This window comes from Protopterus annectens, chromosome 10.part0 (assembly GCF_019279795.1).
Source record: "Protopterus annectens isolate FY-2018-M chromosome 10.part0, PAN1.0, whole genome shotgun sequence".
NCBI classification, from domain to species: domain Eukaryota; kingdom Metazoa; phylum Chordata; order Ceratodontiformes; family Protopteridae; genus Protopterus; species Protopterus annectens.
In genome coordinates this window covers 50,343,589-50,358,307 of record NC_056744.1, presented here as the reverse complement: position 1 = coordinate 50,358,307, position 14,719 = coordinate 50,343,589, and the positions used below count along the sequence as shown (strand labels likewise).

At 37.3% G+C, this 14,719-nt stretch overlaps 1 protein-coding gene across 8 annotated transcripts in view; it reads right to left on the bottom strand.

Moving 5' to 3' along the window:
• Positions 1–3,324: 3,324 nt before the first annotated feature.
• The window catches only part of SEPTIN9 (septin 9), a 2,307,078-nt gene continuing 2,295,683 nt past the window's right edge, over positions 3,325–14,719 (bottom strand). For all 8 annotated transcript variants that reach the window (XM_044085002.1, XM_044085005.1, XM_044085003.1 and 5 more), the window contains one exon: positions 3,325–12,918. In XM_044085002.1, coding sequence (XP_043940937.1) covers positions 12,786–12,918 — 133 coding nt within the window. In that variant the 3' untranslated portion in view covers positions 3,325–12,785. The remainder of the gene's footprint in view (positions 12,919–14,719) is intronic.

Sequence of the window (14,719 nt, the reverse complement as noted above, 5' to 3'; positions counted from 1 at the left end):
CCACTGAAACCATCCTGTCACTCACCAAACAACAACTCTCCTCCTCCACTGGTCCATCTTCCCCATCTCCAACCAGACCCCCCCCCCATCCTTCACTTTCTCCTCTGAACCCACTGCCTATATAAAAAAACTCCTGACCAAACTTAAGCCCACTAAACTTGCAGCTGACAACTTTCCCTCAGAATACCTAAATATAGCAGCAGACAGCCTAGCCTATCCAATTTCTATATTAGTCAACTATTCCATAGCAGAAAACTATGTCCCTGCACTGTAGAAGATCCCACACATCATTCCCCTTCATAAAGGTGGAACCTCCACAGACCTATCAAACTATCGTCCCATTGTCATCCTCTCCCCTCTCTCTAAAATACTTGAAAAATGCATCAATTCCCAAGTACTAAACTTTCTATTAGCCAACAACCTCCTCTCCAAAACCCAACATGGCTTCAGGCCATTCCATAGCATGACCACTGCCCTGCTCTCCTTCACTGACACAATCCTGCACCATAAAAACAATGGCTTGTTCTCTTCTGCCATATTTCTTGATCTGTCAAAGGCCTTTGATATGGTATCTCATAACATTCTTCTCTCTGTTCTAACTGATCTTTCCTTCTCCACCTCAGCCATCAACTGGTTCCGCAGCTACCTCACTGATCGTCAGCAGTTGTCTGGCAAGATCAACTATCCACTCACCTACCTGTCTCTCTCAGGGTCACCCCCAAGGCTCCATCCTTGGTCCCCTAACATTTTCCCTCTTAATCAACAACCTTCATACATCCACCAAACATGCCACACTCATACAATATGCAGACGATTCCACTCTCATCTGCTCAGCCCCCACCTTACAAGAACTTCACTATCACACAAGACTCATTTTCATCCATTGAAAGCTGTCTCTCCAATGCTTAACTTCTATTGAACCCTAACAAAACCAAACTCCTGATCTTTCAACACTCTAAAATTATACAATCCACCTCCCTCTTCACTATCCAGGCCAAAAACAACACCAACATTTCCCCATCTGCCCAGACCAAACTTCTAGGTGTGGTAATCAACAAACTAAAATTATATCTCTATATTTCAACCACCATAAAAAAGGTGCATAAAAAACGTGGTGCACTTTATAGAAACATACAATACCTAACGAGAACAGCCAAAATTGCTATTGCCAACTCCCAGCTAATCTCAACCCTACTCTACACCTCTCCCATCTTTACTAACCTTAGACAAACTGACCTAAACAGACTAGAAACCTGCTACAATAAAATTGCAAAATTTGCAACTGGGGCTACCTATCGCAGCCATCACTGCAACTCAATCAAAGAATTTGATTGGGTTGAACTCCTCCGACTTCTTCATCTGCATCAACTATCTGTCCCACAAACTAATAAACCATCCCCAAAATATTCCATCACTCCAAAATCTACTCCACCTTTATACAACTTCCAGACCGAATCACTCTTCTCTTGTGCTACTTTTAAACTATGGAACAATGCCCCCCCCCCCCTCCATAACCAAATTGCCATCCAACAGTCTATTCAAAACCACACTCAAAACCTGCTTACAAATGCACTGGCTCTGAACTTGCTCCAACCCTTCACTTCCCTCCCACCTGATACAGCTCTGCCTTACCTTTATCCCACTAACCATCCTAACTCCAACTTTACTCAACTGTTTCCACGTTTCTCTATTCTCTTCCACCATTACAGACATCCTGCAATCAATGTTAGTTCTATTACATTCAATGTAATTACTGTACAACTGCATAAATAATGTACCATTTTCTGATATTGTATATTCCTAGTGTATACATCTACTTTATCAATTGTACTGTATCCTACTGTAGAAGTTTAATATGTATATTGGAGCTTTTCTCCCCAGGCCTCCGCTGAAAAAGGACCTCGTCCAGTCAGAATTTCCTGGTAAACAAATGTAAAATAAATAAATATATATATATATATATATATATATATATATATATATATATATATATATATATATATATAAAGAGCATTTCTACTATCCTTTCTCTTGATACTATTCATATGTTCCCTGATTCTGATGTATAGAAATCTAGTGGTCATGCCTACATAAAATTTTTGACATTTGCTGCAGACTGCAATGCAAACTAGTCCTTGGCTTTTACATGAAAAATGTCCAGTTACTGGAATGGTGTGTGAAATATGTGGCAATTCTATATATGGTCCTTCCAAGATATATCTGCACATTCTGCATCAGTAACATTTGTGCATTCCATGTGCTCTGCTGTTGGATATTGTATCAATGGAAATAGGATCCCTACCTTTTTCTAACAAAATTTTTAAATTATAATCATTTCTGTACACAAATCTAGGCTTAGGACCCACACTTTTCAACAACTCATGGTTTCCCTCCACAATTTTCCAATTTCTTTGAATAACATTTCTAATGATGCTCCCATCTATTGTCATGGGCATACCAAAATTAAATGCCTTTCATGTACAACATCATTCACCTTTGGAGATAATTCAAGTGTATTTTTCAGGAAAGGTGGATACCAAACTTCTCTTCTACCCCATACATACTGGATTTGTTCATTTAATCATTTTTCATAACCACTATCCATGAAGAGTTTTTTGATGTGCTTAAATTCATCGGCCAAAGAATGATCCTCACTGCTCATTCTACTAGCTCTGATGAATTGCCCCTTTGGAATATTATTTTTTTATAAATTTGGGATGTTGACTAGAATAATGTAAATAACTGTTCATAAAAGTTATCTTTCTGTGAATATTGCTAACAAATTTATTACTATGTTGTCCCATTTCAAATGGACATCTAAATAATTAATGGATGTACCGATGTCTCCAGCTGTAAATTTCAAAAAGGATGAACAAGAATTTAATTTTCCAATAAATAATTCAGCTTCTTTAAACCCTCCTTCTATGATGAAAACCAAGTCATCGATGAACCTCTTGTAATATAGGACTCAAAAAGTCCTATTGAGAGTCCTTAAAATCTGATACTCCCACCATCCAATAACTATGTTGGCAAATGAAGGGGCTACAGGGGAACCCATATCTATAAACTAAAGTATGTAATGTCTGAAAGAAGTTGATGGTGTCATGTCTGCATGTGCATCGAGAAAACACTGCTTGATGATCTCAGTATATGATCATAATGGTATAAGAAAACAACAATAAACATTTGCATCGACTTCTCATGAGCCACAGCAAACCAACCTCAATTCGCAATATTTATTTTTAGGAAATACATATGTAACACATAAATCTTACTTTTATACAAAAGGCTAAATTTGAGAATGCATATAAACCAAACAGTCCATATTATTAGACCTTTTAATGAAAAACAAAAACAAAAGATTAACATACGCTTTAATCTGTTTTTGTACACTTCTTCAAAATATTAAATCATTACAAGAAAATAATTTGCATTTTCCCCACTGAGTTAACACAGACTGTATTCATTTAAAAACTAAAAGCCATGGAAGTGCAACAAACATTTGAAATGGTATCTTGTTTCATATTCTTATACATAGGAGTAAAAAAAATTGCCATAGGCACTGAGCAATACCTGCCAAGTTATATGTAAAGCTAGTAGCACATAATGTTCTCCAGTCCATCTTCTGACTGGGCATCTGTTGCCAGGACTTTGTGCAATTGTTTCTAAAAAGCTGTGACAAGAATCAAGATGGTATGTGTGTATTTACTGGGGTCTGTGGTGGGTCAGTAAATGAACACTGTCAAGAATGTGGCCAAGAATGCCCAAACATTAAAGGCACTTAGAACGCTGCTCCTATTTTAAGTCCTTGTTTCAGCAAAAGCCCTGCTTATGAAGGAATAGTAGAGATTTCTCTCTCTCTCTATCTAACTATATATATATATATATATATATATATATACATATATATATATATATATATATAGATAGATAGATAGATATATAAATACAAAAGGAAAAAAAAAACACTGGACAGTGCCGACCTCACTCACTGTAGAATTATGTACCTTTGCAGTATGATTCACAAACATAGCTATAGTAAATGTCTGGAATGGTTGACAGAAATCAAATATCATAAAGCAATTGATCTGACAAATGATCAGAAACAGTTAAAGACTGAATGGCTAAACTATTTTCTCAGTAAGACTATTAATCAAGTCCTCAAGTTACCAGGCAGTAGGTTTCATAATCACTAAAGATGAAAGGTCAGACAAGAAAAAGTTTCATGTTATGAGACTTGAGAACATTATACAGAAATGTTGTTCTTATGACACTGCAACATATGTTAAGGGATGAAAAAAATGTGTCTGATTGGAGGACTTGAAATATAACAAATTTGTGCTTCTGTCCTTTGAAATGTTAAACTGTGTACCAACAACACCATAATACTAACTTTGCTCAAAAAATGACTTTTGATTATATACATACATGCAAACCTTGTGGGGCACAGCCCACATATCCAACACTAAGCAGCATGAATAATAAAGTAATACAAGGCGAGACAGAAGAAGATACAATTCTTATCTGCTTTGTCCTATACCTCATATTTCACAATACTTACAGTGAAGTCTAAATGAAGAAATAACCAGATTTTAAGTCAGTTAAATATACATGATTGTACTGGAAAGAAGCAACCAACATTTATATGCACCCAAAACAGACAGTCCTACAGATACAGTATATCAATCCAGTAAACATCCCATTTCTTTTCTTAATTGCATAGCAGATCCAGAAATATTTTGCAGAATGGCAACACATTGCATAATTACAGAAAATAAATACAGAACAGTTGTTTGACATCCTTTAGACAAACCTCTACATGGGTGGGAGATTGATAGTATTTAGTAACAAAAATATGCATTTTGTTATCAAGAAAAATTCTGTTCACAAGCGCTATACTCTTGGCACCTCGTTTGAACTCCATCACAAACTGACTGTGGTCTTATTCTGAGCATCTCATGTACTAACAACAGGTACAACATTGGACATTATTCCAAAAATAAAATGTATTGCACATGCACACAAATTGACTCTCAAACCTAAGAATGGCAATCTCCTTTCTATGCTGTACAATTTATAAAAGTTGAGCAGACAGAATTTGATGGAATCCATACTTGTTTTGTTATAAACTGTATTTTGCCTCAATGTTGTAATCTGTTGTCTATGTAAAAAAATCTTTAGTTTGTCTATGTAAAAATCTTCATAAACTGCTTTAAGTTTTTCACTAACTTTGTTTAATGTGACACTATTTTTTGGAGCTTTTCCCCCCAGGCCTCCACTGAAAATGGATCTTTGATCCAGTGGACCTTCCCAGTCAACAAATGTCAATAAATAAAATAAATATTGGTGACTTATTCTGTCATTGTGTGATAGCGTAATAGTAATGGATGCTGGCAAACAGATATTTGCAAATTATGCTTGATTTTACAGTTCAGCAAATGCAGAGATAAACTCAGGCTAGCATTTTACATACATTCTTAATTTTTTTCTGAGAGCAGCTCAAACAAATACTTCAGGGTACCAGTGTATGACAAAGGACAGCTGCAAAATGGCTGTCCTTCTGTGTCTCTAATGGAGACAAAACTGGGCAAGTTTCCACCAGAAACCTTTGGAAAGGGCAGGAATGGAACACAAAGTACAATTGCACACTTTTAACAGATCTTTCCAATTTAAACCCATTTTCTGATGTTATGAAATCAGCTTTTCATCTCTTTTGTAACAACCATCTCCCAAATGTGCTAGATTCTGCCCGAAATAAGCAAGGTTAGATCAGTATCACCTTCAAGAGTAAGAAAAGTAGGACCTTGTGCATAAGCAAGACTAGTTAAATTGCAATGAGCTTTAAAACAAAATAGAAAAAGATTTATTGAAATATTTTTACTGTGAGAACATTTGTTTTGATCTCTGTAGCCTTTTCATATAAAAGTCATAGCAGTGACATGTTTAGAAATCAACGTAACAGTGAAGAATGCATTTCTGTTTCGGTATTTATCCCTAAAATGTAAATCACAAATTCCTTACTTACATCATGATAATAAAATAAAGTTATTAGGGTGGTTTCCTCTATTAAATGCATTCAAACAGTACTTGCATTAGTATAGCAGCTTAAAGGGTATAAAGTATGAATTATAACTCCTGGAAATGCAATCCACCAAAAAAAAAAAAAAGCTACTGGCTTAAACTCATCCTTTCTACTGGAAATCTTTGACAGATATTTCTAATGAAGCAGACACATTTACCATTATCTCAGCACAACTGTTTCCCAAATCAGTCCTTTCCATCAAAGAAAGTTGCATCAAAGATCAGTCCCAACTCCAAATTGCACACACCTCTTGAGTTTGTTATGCAAAGGTGAGTGCATGCATAGAGAAGTGATTACTTGTTTTCCACAGTGCAGTATATTCAGAGTAGTAATAAACTGCATGCTTAGTTACATGCAAGCTACACCATCTGTGCTCTATTAAGCACTGCTCAGTTGGCTACTGTTCACACCACTGTTATGGACTTCTAAAAGGAATATATGCAAAACCTTTAAGAAACTAAAGTGCATTAGCCAGACAATTAGCTGCCTTGCTACACAAATTGTAGCTATCTGTATGACAGGAAATGTATGTAAATGCTATTAAGAACTTGGATGACAAAAATTATATATTAGTCCAACCAACTGGCAACAAGTGTTCCTAGTCTTGGATTACTTTGGATCACGCACCAGACACACATACATGCGTATTATACATTTGTATTCATGCTTGTGGGTGGGCAGTCCTGTTATACAGTTGTACACATAAAGCACCACATCCACACTTTTAGACACCTCTCTAGTAATACATCAGACAAGTTCCACAAAAAAACTTACATCCACAACCCTTGGAATACTAACACCTAGAAGTTTACAGTGGCACCAAGACTAGACATATAACAGTAGAAGAAAGTGAAGGATGATTTCCAAGTGACTTCCACACAGATATCCCTGATAAGGTAACTGTCTAGCCACTGAACATAAGGCAAACCTGGTAAGGTATGATGTATGGCCTACAAACACTATTAAACCAGCCCCTGGTGCAGGCTGCAGAAAAACACAAACCTTCTGATTATTGGCTACATTCAAATATTAGCAATGTAATATGTTTTTGAAGAAATTCCTTCCAGGAGCTCCATGTCAAAAGCATGGACCAAATTCAGGCCAAAGGTGTGTAACATGTTCATTACGCACACTAATAATATTCATCATAGCAAAGCAGGCTTTTGAGACTGGTCACTCAGTTTAGATGAAACTCTGAAACTGCCTTCAGTACAGGAATACCGGAGGCAACTATTTCACTGTACTTATACAGGGTCCACACACAGAAACATCTGTGTAAACACTTAAGACTAGACCCAATGTACCCTGAGGATATCATGGTAATGATACATAGCCATCAATGACACTGAACATGGTCTACAGGGAAAAGAATATTAAAATCCTTGGATAATGTCAGACTGTTAGCTTTTATGCTACTGGAGGTAAATGAGACTCGAGTTCAGCAGAGTGAAATAAAAGTGAGACAGATCCTAACATGTTTGCCAGCTATAAAATAACTCTTATTGGATAAGAGTCACACTGATGAATCCAGATCTCTGGTCCTATGTCAGATTAAAAGTTAAATGGCACATGTTGAAAGATGTAGCCTTTTTTAGCTTGCAGAAATGCAGGAGTTGTACAGCCACTTCCAGTGACTGAAATTTCCTAATCCTTCACAAAATTTGTGAATACAAGTCCAAAGGAAGCCGCCATCTTATTTTACAACTGATAAAGATAAGCTGTGCAGTGGGCAAACAAGGTCACCAACGATGCTTTATCATCACAACTGCCTTTACCATGGCTTCAAAATTCTGATTAAAGTACTACATGATGACAGGAAAGAATGAAAGTCGTAGATTAGTTGCGGTGGTAGATGGGTTAAAATACAGTCCCAGATGAGAATGGCATCAAATCCTCAACCTCAGTTCTGCACTCTCAGTGATCATGAATGTGCAACCACAGAGTACAACATACAGAGAACAACAAATCGACACATCTAAGGAGAAGAAAATAACCATGGCATCAACAGGCTAGCAAGCTAAAAAAAACTGTCAGTTAGCAGCACATTCAGGCACATAAAGCAAAGTTATCCATTTCAAGAAATGTGTAGCAGCTTCCAAGACCTCCTCCACACAAGAATCAGGAGAATGCTGGCATAAAGCTGATCAACTGGCTATTTATTTACCTGGAATTGAAAGCAATCTATGTCACAAGTATTAATGATGTCAGTCTTAGTGCCTAGACTTCTCATGACATAGTGGCTTCTCCGATCTCAATAATGAATAGGGATTCACAGTCTGTAAATCACTCAAAGATCCTCCTAATAAAAGAAGTGGGGGCCTTAAAATGCAGAAAACTTACTGCTGGGTATTTTCATCTGATACATAACCTGGGCAAGAAGTGTGAAAGGGTGTTTGTACTAGTAAGCAGTTGTGGACTAAGCAAGTTTAAGGTGGCCCCAACGACATACATCTCTTGAGCAGTGAAAGGGACCCTAAAAGCTACAGACAATAGGCCATCAAAGAGGAAGCAGAACTGTGAAAGAGAGGCTGTCTTTTGAAGACTGTGGCTCAGCATGTGAACAGTTTAGTGATCTGGTACCCAAGGTTTACCTCAAAGAGTGAATCAAATGCTAGTTTGGACTTAAGCTATCCTTCTAAAAGTAGTGTTCTGCAATGTTTGTGGATGCATTCCTTGTACATTCTCACATCCTACAATCAGTCAAGTAACCCAACAACAAAGAAAATGTGGCCTCTATAAGCCACAGATAAGGTGTTGCTAGTTTGCTCCTCCTTGAACCTTGACTTATTCAGAGTACAAGAAGCTTCCAAAGTCATGTCCTGTTTTAATGTAGTCTCTATTTTAATGCTTCCAAAGTCGTGTTCTGTTTTAATGTAGTCTCTATTTTAATGCAGTCACGACTTCATTCTCAAAGATGGCTTGACAAAAAGCATCACTGAGGGGAAATCTAACCAGAATCTCCTGCAAGGGATTATCTTCTTAGCTGTGCTAATCATAACCAAGGAAGAGAGCATGTACTGAAAGTGTGAGAAATGAAAAAGTACGTAACTTGTGAAATTAAGTCAATCAAGGTTGTGGCCAATTTAACATTAGGGTCCAATGTTCAAGCCACAACAGAGGTGCAGGCAATAAGGCACTTAGGAAAGGTTTTTCTGTCATATCTGACTGATCCTACCTAAAAACAAATGCCACATGGCAGCCTTGTGGTATTAAAACACTAGAAGTCAACAGCCATTTTTTAGCAATGTGGAATGAAAACAAGTACCCGAAGTCTGAATCGCAGTGCTGTAGCTTACAGGAGATCACAACCAGAATCTACTCTGTGCCTCACCTGAATATTCAACCTCTGCCATGACATAAATCAAGATGCATCATTCAACAGATGAGGGCTCTATGCACAAAGTTATGTAGGCTACTGCAATGAAGAGAATTCAGCAGGAAGTACATACAGCTTCTCATTTCGTAGTGGCTATCATCACCTGCTCTAATCAGTCTAGAAAAATATTAACTACTCAGTTTAAAAATAGCAGGACTGATGGGTCACAAAATTAGACAGATAACAATAAAGATGGACAGTTAGAAGATGGAAATGCTCTTCCAAAGTTTGTTCCTCCCAAACTGACTTTCATATTAAAGGGAAAGGCAACTCCCTAACCCTAACTCTACTACAAAATTCACCAACAATTCTGCATGCTTTGCCTATTTACCACTACAGTCAATGGACTCTCTTTACTACACACATTCTTAGTCATACACATTCATTTACTCAGCCACAAAACACCATTACTACACAGTCACCCTTCATACTCTGTAGCAATAATCTCATTACCGATCAAGGAACTGGAGCAACGAATACTGACAAGTTAAAATGAATAAAAGTAATTTAGCATAACATTACATTTCCTGCAGTCTGTGCCTGGTACCCAAGCAATTGCATATCATGGGTTTCCAACAAAAACTGAAACCTACAATGGCAGAGAATCACATGCTGATGTCTTACAGCAATGCAGTAGTTTTTAATTTTATATCAAACATATATTTCTCTCATCTACATACATTAGTCCTATTCAAGATGGCGACTTTTAAGCCCTAGGCTTATTGCATAACCTCAATCAGTGCAAATTGTGTCCTAATAACATAACATATAAAACCATCTTAGATTCCCACTCTGCATTGAAAGGAAAACCAGCAAGACATCTCATCACTGCAGCACAGTAGTCAGATGACCTGCAAACGTTTACACACCGTGGAGCAGTCATGCTCCCACAACTTAACAAGTAATTACTGCATGAAGGCTAATCAAGTTGAACTGCTACGTCAGCTGCTGACTGCTTGTATGACAGCAAACAGTTATGTGTTACCTAAGCATCTGCAAGGGAGTGTGCAACCTAGAAATATTCTGTGTTAAACACTGATACAGCTGATGTAAAATTTACCTGCGTTACTCTAATTTCTTTAATTGTCCAGGTACCGTTAGAAAAATCAAGTTGAGTTAACCGTAAAAAAAAAATAAAAAATAATAATAAATACTCTGATACTGAAAATGCTTGATTCCAAGAAAATCGAACAGTATATCCCAGAACTTACAAAAACAATTTCCTAGACACATTCTTTGAATTCTGTTTTCTTGAGTGGTTCTCCCTCAATGCATGAAAGCAGAACATCGGCTCTTTCCATATTAGCCAGAATGCTTTGACACTCCCTGACAGCAATGACACCTTTGATCTATGACTTTATTTTAATGGCTTGCAAAACAACCACCAAAACTAAAGACAATGCACTCATCCAATTATTCTCCAGCTATCTGCTGTAGTCAGGTTCAGGGCTATAGGAAGCTGCAGCCTGTCCCAAAACCTGAAGCCTTAACAGGCAGAGAAATTAATATGGACAGGACGGCAGTAAGTCACTTGAGGGGAGTGATAACAGAGAGTTCAATCTGCAGACACTTTGAAGTAACATAAAAGCCCATTCCTTCAAGGAAGCAAACAATTCTGGATTGCTCACAAAGCAGCCAAGAGCCAGACACGATATGTACTTTTGTTTTGATGACCATGCTCATGTCCACAAAGAAAGTAACAAACTAGGTTGGAGAGTTTTCTCATCACTGCAGCAGCATCTCTGTGAAACATGTTTGGGCTTATAATTATCATATTCACTGACTATGTCACAAACAGCTGAATGTCAAAAGACAGCACAAAGCTACATTTTTCAAAAGCAGTTTTGCTCCACTGGAAATCAAAGCACATAATCACTCAATAATGGCAGATGCCAACAGGGTGGACAGGAGAAACACATTGTTTCACTTAATTTTCAGTTACTGAAAAGATCTAATCTGTCAATGTTCAAGAAAATACACCATCGCCTTGCCCTTTGTTAATGTGCTTCTATCATATGAAGGAATGGTACAACAAGGACACTGCTGTATTGCTAAAATTTCTTTAAGTCTTTCTGTAATATAGTGATGCGACATAAAAATTGTTGCTCTAATGGTTACTATACAGCTTTAGGTCTACATAAAAATACTGCTGCAGGACTTTGTCTTTTCTGCCCTCTGTTAAACCACGGTGCCCTACACAAACTGCAAGTGAAAGTTTTAACAGTGGAAAAGGTGCTCTCTAGGGCTATGTATTTTTTTCTACGAATGGAAAGTGCTCCCAGGCTATTACTTTCCATGCATTTCCAAACCATTTCTCAGAAGAAAAAGTGTACCTGGTGCTGTACATTGAGAAGCCACCCACATGCCAGAAGAAAAACATTTCATAATCCACAGACAGTTTGCATAAACACTGTAGAAATGAGTGCTTTAATGCAACACTTTGAAAGCATGCCTCCTGTAAACTAAAGAATAAGAATAATGTGACTTCAAACCATCTCTAGCATGCATGAATAAATATTTCAGTTCTAGATTTCCGAGTGAAGAGAAGTCATCTAATTACTTCAGTTGTTCCCATACTCCTTCAGGGAATAGAACTGAGATATCATTACAGACTGCCCAAGTACAAGTGACTGAGGCAGAAACAGTTATTCATGGCTTCCCAATCTGTCATTAAAACTTGTAAAATCATTTGTCTAATTACATGTTCCTATAAACTGTTACATAACATATACCTTGTAGCAGTCTCCTGAGATTTTCTGTTAATTAGCTCTACATTTTGCTGCAGAATCCTAAGCACCTATAATGAAGGTACTCTACACAGCAAACATTTCTCAATCACTAGTTCCTCAATTTGCAATGGTAATCATGATTTTTTGCATAAATAATAAAACGACACAAGTCACTGCTACCATCTGTACATCCAATTTTAGATCTCATTCCTTTTGAAAAAGGGACTGAGCTGTCTGTACCAATTCCACTCATGAAAAATTAAATATGCTAATCACTTTATTCCATTCTTAAAAACTCTTGAGATCCTACCTTGGTTCAAGCAACACATTTTGATTAAACAGTGACTTAAGAGTCCAAACTGTGATTTAAACTTAGCCAGGAGTTACTTTGCAAATAAAAGGTCACAGGCCTCCTGCACACTCATCAGCCACATTTGTGAACAGAAATGAATGCATTAAGAGTTAACACATTATCAGTGCAGCAGAAATATTTATCAGACATCTAACAGACAGGTTCCCATTTTGGTCAGGTAACATTGGCAGCATGTTAAGAAAAGGTCCTGGGTAAACAATCAAAGGCGATCAGGAACTCGTACTTTCACATCTCGTTTGACACAGCATCTAATTCGTCTATGCCATTGGAAATCAAACCTCCCTTTTTTAGGCAATTCACTCTGTATGCCTCATAGTGAATACTGCTGGTGATGTCTTTAATATTCTGCATGTGTGTTCTGAAAAAAAAAAAAAGTATTTCAGATAGATACCAGGTTGAATATCAGGTTTTTAAATACTGACTTGATCTCTAAGATAAAGTAACACTACAAATTCTAACAAGATGGTGTATGCCAAACAAGCCAAAGTGATAGCTGTGTAATGCTGTCACCTCAAACTAAAAGTATATCCTGAACCAGTGTCAAACTGGCATGTTTTCTGAAGAAATGCATCTCGGGAATAAATAGGTACTACAGTAGCAGGTAAAAGCATATGAATAAATACTTCTGGAAATATCTGCTGTTCTGACCAACAAGTTTATTGAAGCAACAAAGTGATATGTAAGTAACACCTGCTGATTCAGTGTGCTTCAGAAAGGTGACTTGTGGCAAAACAAATAGTTACCTAGCACTTCTTTCATCATCAGCTGCACACATGTTATATAAAAGTAAACATTAGACTATCATAACCCTCATCTCGGCAAAAATAACTCACTTAGCAGCTCACAGCTCCCAGTTAAAACTTCTATCAGGAGGTAAGATGCACAAACAGTTTAATATATACTCTGATTAGAAACTTCTGCTACCTGGCATCTATTCTGTGATTGGAAGGGGTGAAAAACCTTTTGTTTCCTGTTTGTGGATACAGATGGACAGTTACACATCATGTTAATTTCAGTGTTACTAACTTTAACAGGTCTGTGACCACTCCCCATACACTGGTGACATAAGCAGAATAACTGCCTTTAGAACACCAAAATAAACCATGTGGCTGGAAAGTAATTTACATTTAAGAAGTGCTGTTCCCTGTTCGTGCTCAGGATCTGAAATACTCAAACAGCAGCACTGGCCCACCTACGACAAAGTAATCTCAGAAGTACATGTGTTTTAGAACAAACATTCGACAATGCATGGTTCCCCATAGCAGCATCTTATAAAGTGCACAGCATACTTTAAAGTACAATCTAGGTCACCACACAGCATCTATACATAAAGAGAAAGGATTCATGGATGATACACAGTCACAATTTAAATAAACTTTTGTAGCAGACAACATGCTTCACAAGGCAATTCAAAAGTTGTAAACTCCCCACAACCCAATACAGGGTTCTCTGACCACTACAAATTACACAAAATTACTGATCAGTACAGACAGACCTCTTATGGGTTCTTCTCAACAAGAACTACTTTAAACTTGTAGTGCATGGCTCCATTATCTAGAGGATGAAATTAAATATATCACTATGTGACTTATAGTAGGCTTCACAACTGAACTGTAAAAGTGGATATTCATACAAACAGCCTTGTGACAAACTTATCAAAAACTATATTTTTCCTTAATAGTTTCATATATAAACTGCTGAAAGAACAGAACGAAGCATGGCGTACCAGAGTTCTAAGATGCAGATGTAACAATGTGCACTGAAGCATTTTAAGCTCTTTTAATGTTGTCTAACTGCCAAACCTAAAATACATCATGTTTGTGCATGTGGTGGAAATCCCAAGACAGCATTGATGTTTATTACAGACACTACATCACAGAATGAAAATAATCTGGGGCAGCATGGTGACGCTTTGGTAAGGCTTCTACCTCATAGCTTCATAGTCCAGTGTTTACTCCTGAACTCTGGTTACTGCTTGCTTGATGCTTACATGCTTTCAACATACTGGATGATTTACATCAGGTACTCCAATCTTCTCCGACCCCTCCCAGAAACACATGGTGGTTAACTTTTTATTCTAAATTAGCCATACATTTACACTACAAACATCTTTGCTCTTGTGGCACGTGTCAAAGATGAAAAGGGCCCAGGAATTAAGA